The sequence below is a fragment of the Coenobita brevimanus genome, chromosome 80 (assembly GCF_032717465.1).
Source record: "Coenobita brevimanus isolate Jiangsu-jjx chromosome 80, ASM3271746v2, whole genome shotgun sequence".
NCBI classification, from domain to species: Eukaryota; Metazoa; Arthropoda; class Malacostraca; order Decapoda; family Coenobitidae; genus Coenobita; species Coenobita brevimanus.
The window spans coordinates 19,124,226-19,146,233 of NC_137033.1; the positions used below are offsets into that span (position 1 = coordinate 19,124,226).

At 42.8% G+C, this 22,008-nt stretch overlaps 1 protein-coding gene across 3 annotated transcripts in view; it reads left to right on the forward strand.

Annotated features, from left to right (window-relative positions):
- The window catches only part of mask (multiple ankyrin repeats single KH domain), a 60,331-nt gene that overhangs the window by 10,318 nt on the left and 28,005 nt on the right, over positions 1–22,008 (forward strand). Inside the window, exons 2-5 of one of the 3 annotated variants that reach the window (XM_080279658.1) lie at positions 3,537–3,759; positions 20,395–20,771; positions 21,161–21,361; positions 21,545–21,643. In XM_080279658.1, the coding sequence (XP_080135784.1) occupies positions 3,537–3,759; positions 20,395–20,771; positions 21,161–21,361; positions 21,545–21,643 (900 nt within the window). Of the gene's footprint in view, positions 1–3,536; positions 3,760–20,394; positions 20,772–21,160; positions 21,362–21,544; positions 21,644–22,008 lie in introns of those variants that run through there. The other 2 variants (XM_080279659.1, XM_080279660.1) reach the window with 2 other exon arrangements.

Below are 22,008 nucleotides of genomic sequence, written 5' to 3' on the forward strand. Positions count from 1 at the left end.
TTAGGTCTGTGGTGGAAAAGCTTATAGAGAAGGGTAAGAAGTTGTTTGCAGCCTTCATGGATATGGAGAAAGCATATGACAGAGTGGATAGACATGAAATCTGGAAAATATTATAAATATATGGAGTAAATGGGAAGTTGTTGAATGCTGTGAAGAGTATATATGAGGGTGCTAAGGCAGCAATATGTGTGGATAGCCTAGTGAACTGAGTGAATTTTTCTGTCTGAATGTTGAATTGAAACAGGGATGTCATGTCTTCATGGTTGTTCAGCCTGTATATGGATGGGGTTATAAAAGAGGTACCATAGCCTGCAAGGTAGGGTAGTGGATGTTGGAGTGGCCCTAGTGAGAGAGAGCAGCATTTGGAAACTTTCTGTAGCTACTGTTGTTTGCAGATGATTCTGTATTATTCAGTGAAGATGAAGAGGAACTGCATGGTGTAGTGAATGAGTTTGGGAGAGTGTACAAGGAATGAAGTCACTGAATGTACAGTAAGGTTGGATGATGAGGATATGGAAAATGTGAGTTCAGTTAAGCACTTGGGTAGTGTGATGAGAACTGTATGGATGGAAATTTGGAAGATGAAGTGCTTGCAAGGGTGCAGCAAGGAAGAAAGATTGCTTTGTTCCTTAAAAGCAGTAATAAGAAATAGGGAAGTGAGCATGGAAGTATAAAACTCGCTGCATGATAGTACTGTATTGTGATACCAACTCTACCGTATGGAAGCGATGCTTGGACCATTTTGGAAGAACGCAGGTCAAGAGTGAGAGCATTGGAAATGAGTTATTTGAGAGGAGCATTTGGAGTTACAAGGAGAGGCAGACTGACAAATTAAATGAAGGAGCACTGTGGTGTGGATGTGGATGTGACAAAAAGTGTTAGAAGAAATACTGTACACTGAAGTGGTTTGGCCATGTGGAGAGGGGATGGAGAGTGAGAGACTAATGAGGAGTGTGTATGTGAGTGAGATGGAGGGGGGAGAGGGAGGGGGAGTCTGAGAATGAGATGGAGAGATGGAGTGGAGAGGTACGGTACCGTATATATGAGAGAGGAGGCGTGAGCTGGAAGGAGGGCAGTGAAATGGCAGGGGACAGGGTGACTTGGAGGCGATTTGTTTGTGGCCACCATTTACTGGATTGAGGTGTCTGGGACTAGATAGGTAGATCAACAGATAGTATTAGCTACCATTAGTTTGCTGTACCGTTTACATGTTTGTATTAGGTTATTTTGTCAAATGAACAAACAAAGTGGTCAGACTGTACAAGGTGGTGGTCAGACCATAAAAGTCCAGCCACTGGGTGTGCTATTACTGTACTGGTGAAATAGTGAATTACGGCAAATACTATTTTATCTGCCATATGTTAATTCCAAGACTAGAACAGAGCTTGAGACAGGTTACTTTGAAAAAAGTGAAAACTGGCTTTTAGCTATACAGTAAAACCCCACTATAATATACAGTACCGGTATAAGAATTTAATCCGGTAGCTTTTCAATTCTGATAAAAGCGAATTCCGAGCTATTGAAGTCTGTCATATTGAGGTTTTACTATGTACCATGTAAGCCTGCATTATTGTTCGTAGGAGCTAGAGCATACTCTGCTTTACCTCTGAAAATTAATATGATCGTAAGATGAAGAATGGAAGTAGTAGTGGTGGTGGTAGTTGGGAAGGAGGAGAGAGAGAGAGAGATGCTGGTGACTTGAATGGTCATAGTTTAGTCTGAGCTATTGGGGGAAATGCTTTGTGAATTAGACATCAGTGTCACCATATTTATTGCTTCTTCATATAGTCCTACCAACACACAGCTACCATAGTTGTATACAGTTGTGGCCCAAGGCTCAAATGGATGTGAACCTGCTGGATTGCAGGCCTAAGTTACCCTTCTGCAGTCTTTAATCCTCTTTCAGAGAACTGGGAAGGAATCATGGGACATTTGTTTAACCTGGCAGTGGAATTGCCTGGTAATGTTGATGCCACCATGAAATGGATTCCTTCTCCAATATCACCAGCACATGTTAGGAGCACTTATCATTAGATATGATTGTGATAATCCCTAGTATGTCACACTACAGAGGATAGGTATGTCTGTAACCCAAGTGGCCTGTGAGAACTGCAGGGGGATCAGCCCTCTGCTGGATTCAAAAGCAGATCATATAAATAGCAGTATATATTTCTTAATTATGGTACAGGGTATTTTATGCAACATGGAATCTGTCCAGCCTGTTAATATGGTATGTAAATTAAGGGCTGTACAATGTTTTCATTACCAATTTTAAGCTGTCTGTTGGCACTGAAGGGTAATAGATTTTTTTTTTTTTTCCCTTGTGTAACAAAGTCAGTAGGTTAGAAAACAAGCTAATGTTTAGTAGTGTGTGCTGGTAGTGCTGTGTATGTACAGATTCATCAGTTTTCTGCTGTTTAATAATGTAAATGTTTATATCATAATGATGGTACAGACCAGATGATACTGTGTTTGGTATGTTTATTAAGATGGTCAGAGAGTAAAGCGGGGTGATTTTGCCGTGAACGGTGGTTTTTTGCTAAATACGAACCATCACATACCGGTACTGGTATGGAGTAGTGACATTTTCATTGCTTTATCTATTCATTCAGCCCCTCTGCTTAAGATGCCTATAATTGTTTTTATATTAAAAAAAAAAAAAAATGGCCCATGTGACATTAAAAAAAAAAAATGTCTCGCGGTGAATTTACCCTGCTCGATGGGGTAATTTCGCTGTGATCTACTTGTTGCTATTATTGTGGTATATTTATTGTTATTGTTATAAAACCACACTAGCTACATATAATACATATATGATTATAGTTAGGCTTAGGTAGGCTAGCCTAGGCTGCCATACAGTGGGGCTTATGGCATGTATTGGGTGAACTTTACATCGATGACATCCACTATTGTTGCACTGGTTTCACAGTTGTTAAGTCGGTTGGGGGGAATCCCATGGCTCGAGTGCATGGTTGGGTACTGTTTTGTTGTGTGTGTGTGTGTGTGTGTGTGTGTGTGTGTGAGTGTGTGAACAATGCAAACAGTTTTGAACCACTTTTAGGCCTAACCTGAAACATGTAAAGTAATGGGTAAATAGATTTTGTTTTTTCCAGTTTTTATTGATGCAGTAAATGCTGAAAATTTTTGATAAACAAGTTCATTTCTCCAATGCTATTTTTTGCACAGTGGATCAAAATTTCTCATGACCCTGTTAGTTTGGCATTCTTCTGAAACCTAAACCCAACAGTAGCTGAATCCAATGCAGAAGTTTGGGAGCTATGGGCCTATGGATTAGAATTAATGGGGTCTTGGCAAAATTACCCCCTGCTGCCTCACTGTTGTGTAACTTGTGCCCTTCATTTGTATACCGTACATAGGATAGTGACACTGTATTTTTAGAACAAATCATTATGTTTTATGCACAGCATTTGGTAGGTGCTTTCTTAGTGCTGTTTATTACCATATGATCAGCATTCCATGAGTGTGTGGAATAGCATATGTAGTGTTTATTAATGCTGGCACCTTTCTTTCCTCAGGTGGAGCCGTTTGCCTTGGGGGAGGGGGAGGGGGAGGAGGAGGAGGTGGGTGGAGCTGGTGGGAGCGTACGCAACAAGTTCCTGTTGTCCGCGGCAGCCCATGCTACAGCCACCACACCAGATCTGGCCACTGCCTCTCCACACCACACACAACCGCACTTTGACCCTGATACGCACTCTCGCTTAGTGGCTCTCCTGGAAGCAGCAGGTCAGTTGCCAGGAGGTCCGTGCAATTACAAGCTAATTATTTTATACTTTTATGCAGTACAATAAGTCCTTGTTTATAAGTAATTTTTTCCCCATGAAGTCCACCATAATTACACAGAAATTGTCTGTCAACATTCTGCTACTTCCCGTCAGTGTGATTTGGCAGTTTCACCATATTAACAGTTTATTAAAAAAAATTGTGATATTTTGGAACACACCTTGACTTATAATGAGGACTGCCTCGATGCTGTGATTTGTAAAAAACATGTCATCGAGTAACATTATTCCATAAATCTTCCAGCTTTTTGGCTGTATTCAGTTTACCTTGAAAGCATATCATGGAGTCATTACATGCATGGGAGATTTTGTGAGTTGTACATCAAGAATCCTTTTCATTTTATCTTAATATATAGATTTAGGTGGCCAGTCAGACTTTCAGAATCAGGTGCTGAAAGTTATATAAGTAAAGGAGAACCCTTGTTTTTATTAGTAAAAGGAGAGAATAAGAATCTTTGCATTGGTTCCAATTATCATGCCTTCATGATGTGCCATTTTGTATTGTTATTTCTCACTCGATGTAGTGTGGCTTTGGGTGTCTGCACTTTCCTCTCTTCCTTCCTTCCTCTGCTGTCTTTCTTTTCTTCATTCTTTCCTCTTCTGTCTGTGGTTGACTCTAAAGTCCCTCTTCTGTCTTTCTTTCCTTCATTCTTTCCCCTTCTTTGTGGCTATGGGTGTCTCTGCACTGAATGACAAGCCAAGCCAAAAGGTTTCCTGTACACCAAGAAACCATTTACCACACTGGGTGGTAACCATATAACCAAATTATGGCACCTGGTGGTTTAGTGAGTAATTAAGGTGCTCCAGTTGGATTGAGCTGGTGCAGATTTATTTCCTATGGGTGGTTGGGGCTTATTGCTCAGGTAATGCAACTGAGGGATGGGTGAGGCTGGTCACTCATCTTATGTCAGGACCAACTTGCCTAGCCCTGGGGCTCCTGCGCTCCTCATGGGATAACATAGGATTGGATGATGGATGGATAGATATTTCTCATGATGTTTACCTTAAATTGCCACATACCCAGTACTGAACTACTGTACTGTTTTAGATCATGTACTGATAACCATGGCTGAAACAAGTCACTGTGCGTTACATATCTACCGTATATGTACAGGCATACCCTGGTTTAATGATATAATTGGTTAAGTAAAAACCCATTGCCAGGCAGGGTGTTGTCTCTCAGGGTAGATTTAACATGTAAAGTATATGGATGCATTTTTGAGCCTTGGGTTTCCCTCGCCATCCAAGTCCTAAACCCACCCAGATGAGTCCAAAAAAAAGTTTAAAGCCAATCTAAATGGCCTAACAGTAGTAAAAGAAGCTACCTTAAGTCTAAAACCAGTGCCCTTCTCACTTGTACCCAGTGAAGGTCACTGGAGAATGTGATCTCCAACTCGTATTCAAACTCGGTGGAGAAGAAACAGCAGCATTGTATACAATCCCACCATCAGACGGTCCCGAGACAATTAAATTAATATCTGTTATGCATAAGAATGATGTATGAATGACGCAAAATCGTCCAAGGTGCGAATTGTTGCGATGAAGAATCGTTGATGTTTTTACGGGGAATGCGATTGGGATAGTCTTTTCAGCTGCCCCTCTCTATTTTGTTTTTGTTACTGTTCTGGTTGCTGAGCTCATTTATTTCTTCTTTCTTATTTTCCAGCATTTATTTAGAAATTCCTTTGTATTTTCAAAGCATTTTCCCTTGAACAGCCCAAATGTAAACACATGATTTATCGATCGATAATGTGATTGGGATACCTGTTCTGTGGACCCTCTTTATGTCCTTTAAGTCACTGTTCCGGTTGCTGAGCTCCTTTATTTTCATTTCATAATTTCCAACATTTATTTAGAAATTCTTTTGTATTTTCAGAGTGTTTTCCCATGAATAACCTGAATGTAAACACATGATTTATTGATTGATGATGTGATCAGGATAGCCTTTTCAAATTTCAATAGCACTTCTTTATGACATTTTAGCAACTGTTCTGGTTGCTGAGCTCCTCTATTTTCATTTCATAATTTCTAGCTTTTATTTAGAAATTCCTTTGTATTTTCAGAGTGTTTTCCCATGAATAACCAGACTGTAAATACATGATTTATTGATCGATGATGTGGTCAGGATAGCCTTTTCAATGGCACTTCTTTATGACATTTTATCAACTGTTCTGGTTGCTGAGCTCCTTTATTTTCTTCTCTCGAATTTTCCAACATTTATTTAGAACTCCTTTGTTTTTTCAAAGTGTTTTTCCTTGAACAGCCAGAATGTAAACGCATGATTTATCGGTCAATGTTTTTATCAGTGCATGAAGTATATACTCTATAAGGTTATCATAATCACTAATATTTATGTAAAATTGTTGTTATGTATTCCATGATTGGTTAGGTAACAGTTCAGTGGTCAAACACGAAATATTCTTTGTTGAGTCGCCTAGTTGTCCATACTCTTTTGTACCACAACTGATGGTTGAGAATCCATACCCCAGATGACAGTGTTCACATTACCTAAGACTAAAATACATTACACTGTCTAAAAACAGCTTATAAATCAACCTGAAAAAAAAAATTAAGTTAAAATATAATCAAAATCAGTTTTTAAAAAATCAAAACTTGTCACAAAACCAGGGGTAGGCCTATTTCTATCCCCATCACTATTCCAGCATATCGCATCTAGGGGTATCGTAAATTGGGGTTTGCCTGTATTGTTAAATGCACATGAATCATTATTGGACACTTTCTTATCTGAGTAGCCTGCCAGATTTCTTAGAAACTCAAGTTTACATTGGTATAAGTGAATTAGAGCCAGGAAACCATTCAAAGACCATTTGTCTATCTATCTATCTATGTATAGCCCGACGCCCTAATCCCTCAAAGGGTGGCCACAGACAAAACGCCTCCAAGTCGCTCTGTCACCCACCATTTGACTACCCTCCCCCCCAACTCACTCCCCCCTCTCTCATATACCTCTCAACTCCATCTCTCCACCTCATCCTCGGTCTACCCCTCGCTATCCCTCCCTCCACCTCACCTACATACACCCTCTTAGTCAGTCTTTCATTCTCCATTCTCACCACATGTCCAAACCTCCTCAGTGTATTTCTCCTAATCTTCTCAACCACATCCACCCCACAACTTTCTTTCACGTCTTCATTTGTCAACCTGTCCCTCCATGTCACACCACATGCTCCATGTGTAAGGTTCTAATCTGCAGTGTGTAGCCTACTTACCAAATATTTTGTTCACTCTCATCTTAAATGTCGGGACCAACTGCCTAGCCCGGTGCTCCTACGCTCCTCATGGGGCAATGTAGGATTGGATGATGGATGGATGGATAGTAGTAGTATGCATTCGTTCTGGTGTGACATGGATGAGAAAGATATCTATCTATTCCAAGATGCTCTGATCATTTGGAGTGGCCTTAAATAAATTTCCTCCTTGTCATTAGATCTTCAGTTGTATGTTGGTTCTCTCCAGTTATTACCACCCTGTCTCATATACCTCTCCACCTTATCTTCTCTCATCCACAGTGTCCCCTTCCACTTTTCTCTAATACACTTTCCAGGTCAGCCTCTCATTCTCCATTGTCTCCACATGGCAAGACCAGAGTGCTCCTTCACCACTTCACATGTCTGTCTGTCTCCTTGTTACTTCACGTGCTCCACTCAGATAACTCATTTCCACAGCTCTCACTCCTGACTTTGTCCTTTCAGCAAAATTCAAGGTTCACTTCTGTATGTTAGAGTAGGGATCATAGCGCTGTCATGCATCATTTTTTACTTCCATGCTCACTTCCTTATTCCTTATCACTTCTCATGACAGTGAATCAGTGACCTTTCTTCCGTGCAGTGCTGTCATGCACATTAGCCTCTAAACTCACGTGCTTACTCTTCACACTACTTAAATTTTTGAAGGCAGTCACAGTCTTCATTCCTGATACTGGTAGCTATCTATTTTCATTGGAAATATGAACCATAGATCCCGTCCGATCAGCAAAGTTAAGCAACGTTGGGTCTGGTTAGTACTTGGATGGGTGACCGCCTGGGAACACCAGATGCTGTTGGCATCCCTACGTGTCAAGTGGGGTTGGTGGAGGATTAGTGCCCCTCCCTGTAAAACAATTAACTCTAAGCCATTGGCCACCCTGTCTGGGATACATGGCGTCTGGCAATGAATGAATGAATGAATGAAGATACCAGTGTCATATTTATTCAGTGATAGGAAAAAATAACATTAATAGCTGTATGATGTTATAATTCAGTGATTACAGATATCAGATGAATCAAAATGACATACGTGGTGTGAAAGGAAAGAAAGGAACAATTTGCTGGAGGTGGAAGTAAGAGAAGCAATTGGAACCGAGAAAGTAAGAGAAGCATGGAAGGATGAGGAAGCCTGGTAATGATTCTGTCACAGCCATTCTCTTGGTGGGGTGCCCAGGAGGGAGCAAAATGTAAATGATGGTGACGAAATGTTAAATGATTCTTATTGGATTTGATTGAATTAAAGTAAGTTGAATGAAATGAGTACAAATGTTTGTCTGTGTTGTGTTTTTACTACAATAAAGTGACATTGAAATATGGATATGTAAATGTGTGTGACAGACCTGCTGTGAAGTAAAGCAGACTCTGTACTAGTATATAAACTACAAGGAGTCATAAAGTAATTTAGCCCAGCAAGACATTCATTAAGGATGAATGTTTGATAATTATTGTAGCTTGCAACTTAACTAGCATATGGCAGCATATTTACTACTTCTTGAGAGAAAGTCTTACTAATGTGTTTATCTGGAGGAAAACTTTTTATTAAAGAATGTTAGAATGTATCCAGTAACTGACAGTGGTACCCTAGTACTGGAGTTAGCCATGGCACAGTTGATAGTTTTCTGTGGGCGAGAATTCCTGTCAATCCAATGACCTATTTCCTGTTAGGATCCAGCTATCATAGATATTTTTGTGATCATTAGGATAGATTTTGAACTGGAGGAGTTAGATATAGCCTTCATTAAGCCCGTCACTGCAAGATGCCTCCCCTAAACCGAGTGATATCATCTGTTAGTAGCACGATAAAAGAAAAAGCATCATAGTGAAGGGGTTAATTTCCATAGCCATATGTTTACTTCCAAATATTTGTTGGAAACTAATGGGAAGAGAAATAATTCGTGTACTATAGTACTTGTGTGAGAGGCAGCTTGGACTTAGCGTATTTGTGGCCAAGTTCCATGCTGAAGAGTGATGTTTGTGTGGCTGCCCGCCAAGCTGGAAGCCACATATCTCTCCTGTAGTTTTACCTTTCAGTATCAGTGATAGCCAGCTGCCTTCTGTTTTATGAAGTTTATCCATATTGAGTTGTCAAGTGTACAGAAAATTTGAAAAGGTATACCGTTTCTGTAGTTTGACTCCTTTAACCCCTTAACCGCGGGGCGTCACTTTCGTGACGCTTAGGAGCAAGGGATCATACCGCGGGGCGTCGCTTTTGTGATTCTGTGTTATTTTGAATTCACCCGGGCTTCCAAGTGGGGGCTTGTATCATCTATCGGTACTGCCAATGTCCAACACTAGTCAGCATTCCTAATCTCATCTGTACTCCCATCCATTGTTGACAATTTAGCCATTTCTCCCCGTTCTTGACTCCCCTCCCTACCCCCCCTCCATTACCCTATCCTCTCGCCTGCCCGGCCGTGCTACGCTAAGTAAATCTTCCCTGGAATTTTTCACTGATTTCATCCATTGAAATAAGCCCTATGTCCTATTCTTATACCAAATAATCGTTTCGTTTTCGTTTCGTTTCGTTTTTAAAGGCTCCAACATGCTTGCATGTGTCGGCCTTGGTCACCTAATGGCGGCTCTCCACGCTGCACGATCCATTGCAGCCTCCCTGTTCAGTCCCTTAACCCTAAGGTCACACTTAATGACCTCGTCCCATGTCTTTCTCGGTCTACCCCTCATAACCCCACCCCCAATATTAACACTTCTCACCTTCCTCACCCAATTATCATCCACCATCCTCTCCACATGTCCAAACCACCTCAATCTACCTCTCCTCATCACAACACCAATACACTCCAGTCCCATCCTACCTCTCAACTCTTCCATTGTAAACCCAGCCCCTCCAGGCCTTGGACGCAGGGACGCACTGCACATCCACCTAATCATTGTCATTTCTGTACGTCTGAGCCGGCGAATGTCTTCCTCCTTCACTGCCCAGGTCTCACTGCCATACAGCATTACACTCCTAACACATGCTGCATACAAAGACCCCTTAGCACGTAGGGAGAGCCCTCTCAATGTCAGGAGAGGCAAGAGCTCCCTGAACTTCTTCCAACCACTTCTCACCCTAGCCACAGAGCTAGCTCCAGCCCCACCTCCAGCACACATGTCTCCCAAATAACAAAACTCTTCCACACACTCAAGAGATTCACCAGCAAGTTCAATCCTTTCACGTCTGATGATCTCCACCTGCTCACCCCGGCACGCCGTACACATAAAATCAGCATTATCTTGCAGTCTACCTCTGATACCACTACATCTCTTATGCACCCATTTATCACACACACCGCACAAGATGGAATTACTTCCCACGCCCTTGTGGCAAACTGCACATGGCCACTCTCCCTCGTCTTTGACAGTACCGCCACCAACCCTAGATATCATCACTTTTGTTTTATCTGCATTTACCCTTAAACCCTTTTGCCCCATACCATCTCTCCACTTCCTAAATCTTTCCTCCACCTCCCTTTCATTCTCTGCAATCAACACCAAATCATCAGCATACAACAACTCCCACGGAGTCCGTTTCTAAAGTCACGTGAAAGGGCTTCAAGTACCATGATAAACAACATGGGACTCAAGACTGACCCCTGATGCACACCAACATTCACGGAAAACTCATCACTCAAATCTCCATTCACTCTCACCTGGGTATGAGCACCCACATACATGGCCATAACCACCCTAACCAGCCACTCCTCCAAGCCAAGCTTTCTCATTGCCCACTTCACCACCTCTCTAGGGACTCTGTCAAAGGCCTTTTCCAAATCAACAAAAACAAAATAAAGATCCCTTCTCCTACCAATATATTTTTCCTGAAGCTGTCGAACAATGAATATGGCATCAGTGGTCCCCCTACCTGGCATAAACCCAAACTGCATCTCATCAATATTCACTCTTTCTCTAATCATACCTTCTAAAACTCTCCATTACCTTCATTATCTGATCTAAAAGCTTTATACCTCTATAATTTCCTCTTTCCAGGGCATCACCCTTCCCTTTATACACATTTACAATTACACTCTTCAGCCAATCATCTGGGACAACACACTCATAAATAATCCTATTTATCAGGTCAGTGACTAAACTCACCCCTATATCGCCTGAGGCCAACCAACATTTCGGCAGTCAACCCAGACACACCTGCTGCCTTCCCCACCCTCATCCTGCCTATTGCCTCACTCACAGTAGCAGTATCAAAGGCCAAGGGCCAGACACTGGATCTGCTGGCTCCAAACCTTCCCTGTCCCAGTCAAACTCCTCATTCAACAACCGGTTATAATGCTCTCTCCATGCATCTTTAATATCCTCACTGTTCACCACTACCCTTCCTTCATCATTCTTCACACACTGCTCACCTATGATATCCCGATTATCCCTCTTCACCTGACCTGCCACCCTAAATATATTTTCCTTTCCCCATGATTTAGGTTATCAAATAATTGTCTCTGTGACTCAGACTTTGCCCTGTATACCTCTCTCCTAGCCCTATGCTTGGCAGCCAAATATTCCTCTTTGCTACCACCCTTCTTCCATTCCCCGGAAAAGCCTTCTTTTCTCCTTAATTGCAGCTTCTACACCCTCATCCCACCACCAAGTTACTTTATGTCTTGGTGGTCCTCTCTTGTCCAGCCGCATGTTACATCAGTAACTCTCAAGAAATTGTTCTTGAGGGCTCTGTACCTGTTCATTAACGCCTCTGTCTACAGCTCCCTGTTCAGCCACCACTCTCCTCAACTCGCTATAGAAGGCATCCCTTACTACTTGGTTTTTCAGCTTCCATATTTTCCTCCTAGGTACATAAGTCCTCTTTTTCATCACTTGTTCTTTAAGCACCATATCACAAATCAATAGTTTGTGCTGCTGCACACCCTCCTCACTTCCTATAACTTTAACATCCCTCACTAACCTCCTATCGGCCCTCCTAACCAGAAAATAATCTATCTGACTGCTATTTCCCCCAGACTCATACGTAATTAACCTACTGTCTCTTTTCCTAAAATATGTGTTGCACACAATCATGTCCGTTGCCTCCCCAAACTCAAGTATCCTTTCCCCTTCTGCATTTCTTAGACCATATGCACATCCCCATGCACTCCTTCATAACCTTGTGCTGCTTCACCTACATGACCATTTAAGTCCCCTCCCAAAATCACTATCTCATCATCCCGCATACCACCCACTACACGTATTAAATCATCCCAAAATCTATCTTTCTCTGATTCATCCAGTCCTGCCTGTGGGGCATATGCCGATATAATCACAGCTATCTTTCTTCCCAACAGAATTTTCACTACCAATATCCTATCGCTTACTCTCAAAACATTCATAACATATTCCACCCATTTCTCCGCAACCATCACACCAACACCTCCATATCCGTCTGTCCCCCCCTGCCAAAACAACTTATAGCAACAGTCCTTCCCAACAATCTTTCTGGCTGATCCACCCCTGTACCGGACTTCCTGCAAACATGCCACATCCACCCACCTCCTACTGAATGCCTCAACGACTTCCCCTGCTCTTCCCCTCAAACTTCCCACATTCCATGAACCCACCCTCATCCCCATTGGTGATTTACTGTCCTCAGGCTTGCTTTGAAACCTTTTGTGTTTTGTCATCTTCAGTATTAATAAATGGGGACAGACACAGCACAGGTCCCACTCACTGCACAATCCCAGGTCCAGGCAATGGATCTGGGACCCCTAGCCCACCAGCTTACCAGTGGCTGTGGTAGTGGCCTCGGGGCACCCTGCAGGACAGCTGCAGGGACACCCTCCAAGCGCGTCTTGGCACTACAACTATCCCGCCATTATACACCCACTGATAGGGCAGCCTCCTGGGGCGCTACTCCCAGGTTCGGGCCCCTCTCTATTGGGCGGAAGCGGCAGCCTGGGAACCGCAATGCCCTGTACCCTCTAGCACAGGCCCGAGCCCCATCTCGCCCTGGACCCATGATCTATGCCGGCGGAACCCCCGCCATGCCTCCCCCCAGAAGTCCGCCACTAGGTAGCGGGGGCAAAGTTTTCTGGCCGCATGCCCTTGCTGGCGCCAACCCCTGTAACGTAGTGGGATACGTTGTGTGAAATGTAAAGTGCATGTGGTGCAGTGCATAGATAGTTAGAGGAAATGTTTGGGAGAGTATGCTGGTCTACTCTCCATGTTACTGTCACACTGAAAAGGTCAGCAAAGGGGGATGGTTAGATAGCTAGTGAAACAGGAGCTCCAGCTCTCCCTATCACCAGCATTCCCATTCCCCTCGGGAGTACTACCCTGACAACACCTCACGTGCACTCGTTCGCTAATTTTCGCTGTTTTTTTCCCCTTGAAATATGCCCTATAATCTATTTTCGTAATAAATATACATGTAAGGAGGGAAGGGAGAACCCTAAGTGATATTTACATTCACCTGGAACTACCTAATTTATAATGTATTGTCTAGCTTTCCTGCCAATCATATCAGTGCTAGACAAAGCTGTTTCAAGATATAACATTGGTAGCTCTGAATATATATATCTCGTAAGTAGGCCTCTAATCTATTTTCGTAATAAATATACATGTAAGGAGGGAAGGGAGCAACCTAAGTGATATTTACATTCACCTGGAACTACCAAATTTATAATGTATTGTCTAGATTTCCTGCCAATCATATCAGTGCTAGACTTAGCTGTTTCAAGAAGTAATATTGGTAACTCTGAATAACCCCTGGCAGGCCTCTACGCTGGTGGTCCTCCGTTATCACTCAGTTCTCTCTCAACTTCCGAAGCGAGAGTACGTATGTTTCTTCTTGCTGACTTCAAGGCCTTTTTTCACCCCCATGCAAATGGCCCTGTGACCTTTACCCCCTACTAAACCTCGTGTGGAAATAGGTAAAGGGCTGACAATTGATAAAAGAGTGACTACGATCTTTCTATTGAGTAAAACAGTGCAAATGGAATTGTAAATAATGTGTAAATAATGTGTAAACAGCAAGTGAAAGTAATGAATGTAAATATACGTGAACAATGGAAAATAGTTTTATAAGTTATTTCAAGTGACAGTGCACAACACAGTGTAAATAAAATAGAAATGTAAATAACGTAAATAAAATAGAGAACGTAAATAGAAATGTAAATGAGTAGTATTATAAGAATACGAGTATATACCCTAGGAGTAATGAAAGTGAAAGTTTCACTCTAGCATGTCTGAATGCTATGAGTTATGAGAGTGAAGATGAAAGTGACATTCACTCTCAATGCCAGTATACAGGACGAGAAAGTGAATGCTACGTATTTTACTGAAAGAAATTGAATCCCTACAGTGACAATAAACTAATACTACTGAAGGAAACTTATGGATAAAGACTATAGATATATATAAGTGTTATATAGTAATAGAAATATAAAGTTTGAGGGGTTTTATGAATAATAAATGACAGACTACCAAGAGCGAACTAGTGCCAGTGCGACGATCAGACGCGCTCGTAATTTCCATTGCTTTCACAGTGTTTTTTTTTTTTAGTATGGATCCCAAACTACTTAAAAATTGTAGCATAGTGTTTATAGTGTTTGTATCTGGCTGTGGTAATCATATTACGGGTTGTCGGGAAGTGTAAAGTGGAGACTTCGTTACCCTACTTCAGAGGTCTCCACAAGTCCTACGGTAACCGACGAAGGCTCAACAATCATTCCAGGAGAAAGCTGAAGGTATGTGCCATAAGCATATATAATTTTATTATTCTAGGACTAATAACTGATTTTTGGCAAATATTTTTTGAGAGTCTGTCGGAGCCCAAATAACCCCGCGGCACACGCAAGTTATTGGTAAACAAGCCCGCGGTGTAGGGGTTAATCTGATGATATAATGTATGTTTTACCGTTGCTGCTCTGGATTTTTTTTTTATTTTTTTTTTTTAATGCAAAGAAGAGAGAACCAAATCCTAGAAGCCAGTAAAAATGTTCCTTCCATAAAAAATAGTAAACAAAAGACACACATTCAAGATAACAGGAATTTCAGGATCCTTGAACACTGCAATGAAGGGACAGGGGGACAGTTCCAGATTTGACCTGTTGCATACATGATAAATTATTGGTTACCGGTAACTTTTGTTTGAGAGTTGGATTTGATTCATATTAGGATAGCTCTAGTCCTCTTAACCTCATCAGTACTAGAGTTCTTTCTGAGGTAGAGCGATGTTATCTGGAGATAGCAAGAATAAGTCTTCTGTTTATACCAAGGATGCATTCCTTATAAGCACATTAGTATGAAGTTATTATTAAATCTTTCACATCCCTATGGTAAGTTTTTTTCCTTCATTAGTTGTAGTATTATTTTTGCCTAAAAAGTAAATGGCTGTTACCTGGAGGTTCGTAGAACCTTCAAACTTTGTCAGGTTAATTGCCTAGCTGGTGGCTTCTTATGGCCAACTATGATGGCAGTCCATCTACTCAGTCATGGAATATTATTCAGAACATTAACCCTTTAAACGTGGATCGTCGCGTTTGCGATGCTCGGCGAAAAGGACATAACGGCGGATCGTCGCGTTTACGATTCTAGTAAATTTTGAATAACCGCGGGCAAGCAGGCTCCAGCTGGTATTGTCTATCTGTACTGCCACCCTTTAGCTACTAGTAGCACACGTGACCTTTGTACCACTGACCTCCGTTGTTGCCAAGTATCTTTTTTTTTTTTACCCACCCACGAACCGCTGCCCGGCCACCCTCGCCGTGATATATGGCAGCGCGCGGACAGCTCAGACATGTCAATCTGCGCCTTCCTCTCGCAAGCACTTTATGCTAATTGGAAACTCTTGTTTCCCCAGTTGTCACACTAGCTTTTTTTCGCGCGGTTTGCCCCTGTTTAGCGTCAGTTTACCGCAGTCTTTGAAGGTGACACCATGTCTAATTCTAGCTCTTCCGAGTCAGTGGCTTCCAGCCCTCCGAAAAAGGGCTTTGTGACCTCTACCCCGTCCAAACCCTTACTAGGAAGTGCTAAGGGCCTGAGTGAGTTGGCTATAGGCATAGAATTATTGAAAGCTTCTATGGACTATGGTAGTGACGTTGGAGTGTTATCGAGCCTTGCCGAATCAGACAATCGAGTGCTGAGTCTGAGGTGCAGGAAGAGACAATTCCTGTGCCTAGCACCTCATCAGGCAAGGCTCCAGTGCAGAAGGGAGTGGTGTATGGTAAGGGGGCCAAGAGGAAGCGAAGTGGTGACCCCGGTTCCCAGCCATTGTTCTCCTCAGGCTGGCCATTGTCCCCTACTCCAGGTCACGCTGCCGCCATACCGCCTCGCACCCCCAGCCCCATTCTCTCGTCATCTTCGTCTGCTGTGCTTTCTCCTGAGTCTTCGGAGTCTCCTTCACCACCTCGGAGGGGAAGTAGGCAGTCTGGTTTTCGTAGAGGTTTTTGTAGGCCCCGTGTTCGTGCTGGCATGAGTAGGAAAGTGTCTCCTAGTGCTAGAATTAGTGGTAAGGTTTCCTGCACTAGGCAACTCACCACTCAGGCTACTGCGAGTGACCTTGAACCTTCTAATCTCCCCACCACCACCACATAGACACGACCTAGCTCACCCACTGCCACACGGCCTGCCTCACCCCCCGCTGCCCCCACCCACTCCCAGCCTAGGCAGGGCACTCTGGATGCCTTCGTGTGGTCTGAGGGCTCTGATTTTGTGCCAGAGGATCTGCCCTTTGATTCCACTGGGTGTGGGATCCAGGCTGACTTCCCTGTCCCCGAGGGTGGTGAATGTTTGGACTACCTGTTGGCCTTCCTGGATAACGAAGTCATGGAGCAGATTTGTACCGAGACAAACAGGTATGAAGGACAATGTGCTGCAGTTCGTCAAGGTGAAGGTGCAACGCCATCCACGTCGCGGATGGCAGCATGGGTTCCTGTGACCATCCTGGAACTATTTGTATTCATCGGCTTGATGCTTCTCATGCCACATAACTGGAAGCACAAGCTCGAGGAGTACTGGAGTGCTGACGATCTTTGCCCCACACTCATCTTCAACAAGTACATGAGTCGGGATCGTTTCAGGCAACTCATGACGTACCTTCACTTTGCCAACAACGATGAGCCTTCCCGGACTGACCCCCTATGGAAAATGAGGGGAATCCTGAACATGATCAAGGACAAGTTTATGACGTTCCTTTGGCCCTTCAAGAAAGTAGTGATCGACGAGTCCTTGGTATTGTTCAGGGGCCGTCTTTGGTTCGTGCAGTATATTCCAAGCAAACGCCACCGCTTTGGAATAAAGTTTTTCGTGCTGTGCGACTGCAAGACGGGGTTCATCTTAGACTTCGTTATCTACACCGCCAGCAATGTGGACTTGGACAAGACTGACCCCCTTGGATTCTCTGGTTCAGTGGTGAAAGTGCTTCTGGAAAAGTACTTTGGCGGGAATCATGTCCTGTATACGGACAGTTATTATACAGCTCCCAAACTCGCCAAGTACCTTTCAGAGCACGGCGTTGGATCCTGTGGCACTGTCAGGAGCAATAGGGCACACTACCCTGCCTTCCCCGAGGCTGAAAGATCAAAGTGGAGAGACATGCACCTGAAGAAATCTGACAAGATGCTGGCGATAAGGTGGCACGACAAGAGGATCGTCAATGTGCTCACCACAGTGCACAAGGGGGAAATGAAAGCCACAGGGAAGGTCGACAGAAGGACTGGTGATCCTTTGATGAAGCCTGATGCTGTAATTGACTACAACGTCAATATGCGGCTGGTGGACAAGTCAGATATGATGATCGGAGAGATTGACTGCCTGAGGAGGAACCGTCGCTGGTACAGGAAGGTGTTCTTGCACTTGCTTGATATATGCATGCTGAATGCCTTCATCCTGTATAAAATCAAGAACAGGAAGCCAGCTAACTACTCTCTCAGGCGGTTTTCTAAGACTTGTGTCTATCAGCTGCTTCAGCATTTTGGGCAGGTACTGCCATCAGGTCCCAGGCGCCACTCACAGACACCTCCAGACCGCTTACAGTGCCAGGACTACCTTCAGCGACACCGCCTGGAGCCACTGCGTAGCACTGCCAAGAGGGGAAAAGCACTGAGGAGGTGCCATGTGTGCAGCCACACTACCCGGCAAGACAGAACATTTAGGCGCACCTCCTTGCAGTGCAAAGAGTGCCAAATTCCCCTCTGCGCTTACCCGTGTTTCGTTGACTACCACAGCCTGAGTAGATATTGAAAGTAAGGGTAAAAATCTTGTAAATAATACTGAGAGTGACAGTGATACTAGTGTTTAGTTTTCTTGTACATACTGACAGTGACAGTCTGTTGAGTGTAAATTAGTGTATGTAGTTGTAAAAGCACTGACAGTGACAGTGATTTCAGTGTAAATTATTGTACATAGTAATAAGTATTGAGAGTGACAGTCACTCCAGTGTAAGAAGTTGAAAGCATATTTTTCTATTCTATGTTATGACAGTGACAGTCTGGTGTGTAGAAAATATTATTTTTTATAACTAATCACAGTGACACTGATGAATAAGGCACTAAACTGACAGCGAGAGTGAAAATGAGCGATAGAAATGAAGTGCGAGCAGCCAACAGGAGCGAGAATAAAGTGACTGGCTTAAGACAGAATAAAATCGCGCCGCGGTGGTCTTTCTCATTCCCGCTTCACAATACTGGCAGTGACAGTGATTTTTATGGCCGTAATAGTGCCATGCGAGCCTTTGGGAAGTACTATGAAGGAAGATAATGTAGTATACGTGTTTTTAGCTGTGACAAGGGAAATGTGTGTTCAGTGACGGGAAGACTGCTGCCGCGCTGCATGTGGGCCGTACGTTCCGTTGATTGTAGCCTTATTTTCAGTGCTTGTTGTACAAATACGGATTCCAAACTACCTGTACGTTGTAGTATAAAGTGTACTGTGACAGATTGAGGCTGTGGTAGAGGGGAAACCGGGTTGCTGGAGGTGTGAAAGTGAAGACTTTGTTACCCAACTTTGCAAGTCTCCACAAGTCCTTGGGTAGTCCACGAAGGCTCAACACCTGTCTCAGGAGAAAGCTGAATGTAAGTACTATATGCCATAAAAATTTTAATGTTCTAGGGTTAATCTCTGATTTTTGGCAAATATTTTCCCACAGGTACTCAGACCGCGATACAACCCTGCCACATGGGGGGGGGGGGTCGGCTGTCCATGGCTGTGTTAAAAAAAAAAAACTTTCTGGGATGCTTTTTTAGAAACTGCGTAAGCTGGCTTGCTGAAACATAACTGCAATTTAGCCTTAAGGCAGCTGCATTGTGGAAGGGAGTATGGTTCCAATCAGTTGATTATTCTCTGAGATCATCTGTGGTAAAAAATTGGGACTTCTCTGGATGTTTTGGATGTTACTTGATTTTCCTTGAAAGATTTCAGCTAGAGCCACCAAACTTAGTGGACCTACTGTGATGACCTAAGATGACATGCATAAAATCAGTGACCTTGACCTTAAAATCCCTTTATAGCCCAGCTTCTAGTGGCATGGGCTGTGAGGAGTTTTTCTTGTATCAGAAATCGGAATTGTCTTTGGACAATTTTACAGTGTTCTAGTTATTTTGAACTAAAACATTTTAGGATGTGTCATACAGGAGGAGTTTATAGTTTGGAAATAACCTTTGAAATAATCTGTTAAATTAAGTTTGGTATTATTGAATTTTTCTGTGAAAATGTTGTATTATTTATTGATCATGTACCATACTATTTTGTCATCTTTCATGGATTAATGATTTACATATAAACAGCTACCGGGTAGGCCTCAGCATTCATAATTTTGGTACTGGGAAAGTCGTACAGGTGACGTATTTGCAAATGTAGCATTCCTACTTTTTATGGATGAATGTTATTTTATTCTGGGTTCCAGGCCAAAGTTTATTAAGTTTAATATTAGCTACTGGTATTGCACCATTAGATGAAAGACGTATTATCTGTCATACCATCCTCACACGCATGTTACTAGCACTATGCTTTAGAAATCATTCTGTGCCCATAGAAGGGTAGAATTACAGTAAAAATTATGCTTCTGTGAGAACACACTTCACAAGGTTCAAGAAATCACTGTGTACACTCCTTCCGTGTTTACATAGTGCATTTGCAATGTTGGCACACTTGTTGTGATGTCCATAACAATGCAGTTTTTCTCCAACTGTTCAATATTTTGCTGACATTCACAATTAAGGATAGCTGAAATTTTTAGCCCTTGTATGAATGTCAAATGTACAGATGCATCAGTACATGCAGACAAATGTTAAGCTGCTATATATGATTATTAAGTATACACATTAGTGGTAAATGCTAGTGGAGAACGTACTGCTGTATATATCTTACCGTTGTATCTACTTTCTCAGATCCTGAAGTGTTACGCCGCCTGACCTCCAGTGTATCGTGTGCACTGGACGAGGCTGCAGCAGCCCTTACGCGCATGCGTTCAGAAACCGTTGGAGGAGCAGCAGCAGCAGCGGCAGCGGCAGCGGCAGCAGCAGCAGCCACAGTGGGGGGAAGCAGCAGCAGTAGTAGCAGCAGCAGCAGCAGTAGCAGTAGCAGTAGCAGTAGCAGCAGCACCCCAGGGGACGGACAGCGTACCCTGGTGGAAGCGTGCACTGACGGTGACGTACCCACAGTGCGGCGCCTTCTGGACGAGGGCAGGTCCGTCCACGAGACCACGGAGGAGGGCGAGTCTCTTCTCTCTCTTGCTTGCTCTGCTGGGTACTACGAGCTAGCACAGGTTAGTCATTTTGCATTCATATGTGAATGCCAAATGAAGATTAATTATGAAGTCTTTGATTAGCAGTTGGAAAGATAACAAGTTTAGTACCAACTGTGTGTGAATGATGATCTCCATTTTGCTAGGTTTTCTGTTTGATAGTGCTTTTGTTTTTTCTCAATTCCATTTTCAGGTATGAGATAGCATTGCGTTGATGGTACAGACATGTAATGATTTGGAGGATTGATGTTTAGAATTTTATTGGTAATATTGGGAAAGTAATATCACTTGTAGCAAGAGAATGAAAAATCTGAGTCTTTTGTTCTGGTATTGGTGTGATAGGGAAGTTTTTGTTTTCGAATGTTAACTTGTCAAAATTTTAGAATTTACCGGATGCATTTGGCCCACAGGTCCTCCTGGCCATGCGTGCGAATGTAGAAGATCGAGGCATTAAGGGGGACTGCACCCCACTGATGGAAGGAGCCTCTGCTGGCCATGTGGAGATAGTCAAGCTCTTGATTGCCCATAATGCTGATGTCAATGCTCAGTCCTCCTCTGGGAATACCCCTCTCATGTATGCTTGTGCTGGAGGCCATACTGATGTTGTCAAAGTAAGATATCTGCCCTTCCACAAAATATCCCTTACTTTAGTTTTTGGAATTAAAAAAATGGAACTTTGCAGTGCATTGTGTTTTCAGACTGTAAAGGATAGCTGTATATTCAGTTACCATTGTAGTCGCAAACAGCAAAGTGTATCTTGTTGAGGAAAATGTATATATTTCATCTTTTTCCAGGTACTGTTACACCATGGAGCTAATGTAGAGGACCATAATGAGAATGGCCACACCCCTCTAATGGAAGCTGCCTCTGCGGGCCATGTGGAAGTTGCCAAGGTGAAATAAGATAATACAACTTTTTAAGTACAGTTGGTAGTATTAATTGGGGGGAACTGGCAAATTGTCTTCATAGGTAACAGTGGAGCTTGAGTAATGATTTTTGTTTATTAATTTTTTTCTGATTATGGAATTTATTAAAAAGATGCCTCAGAAAGGCTTCTTTTAGTAAGTTCTCACAAAGAAGTATCAGTTTGGTCTTACTTATGAAGTGAAAATAATAAATTGTATCAGCATGTTAATTTTCATAATTTTTTTATGAAGTGAAAATAATAAATTGTATCAGCATGTTAATTTTCATTTTTTTTTTTTTTTTTTAGAGGTACTGCATTTCACATTGTTAATTAATGCTGCTGCCCCCTTTG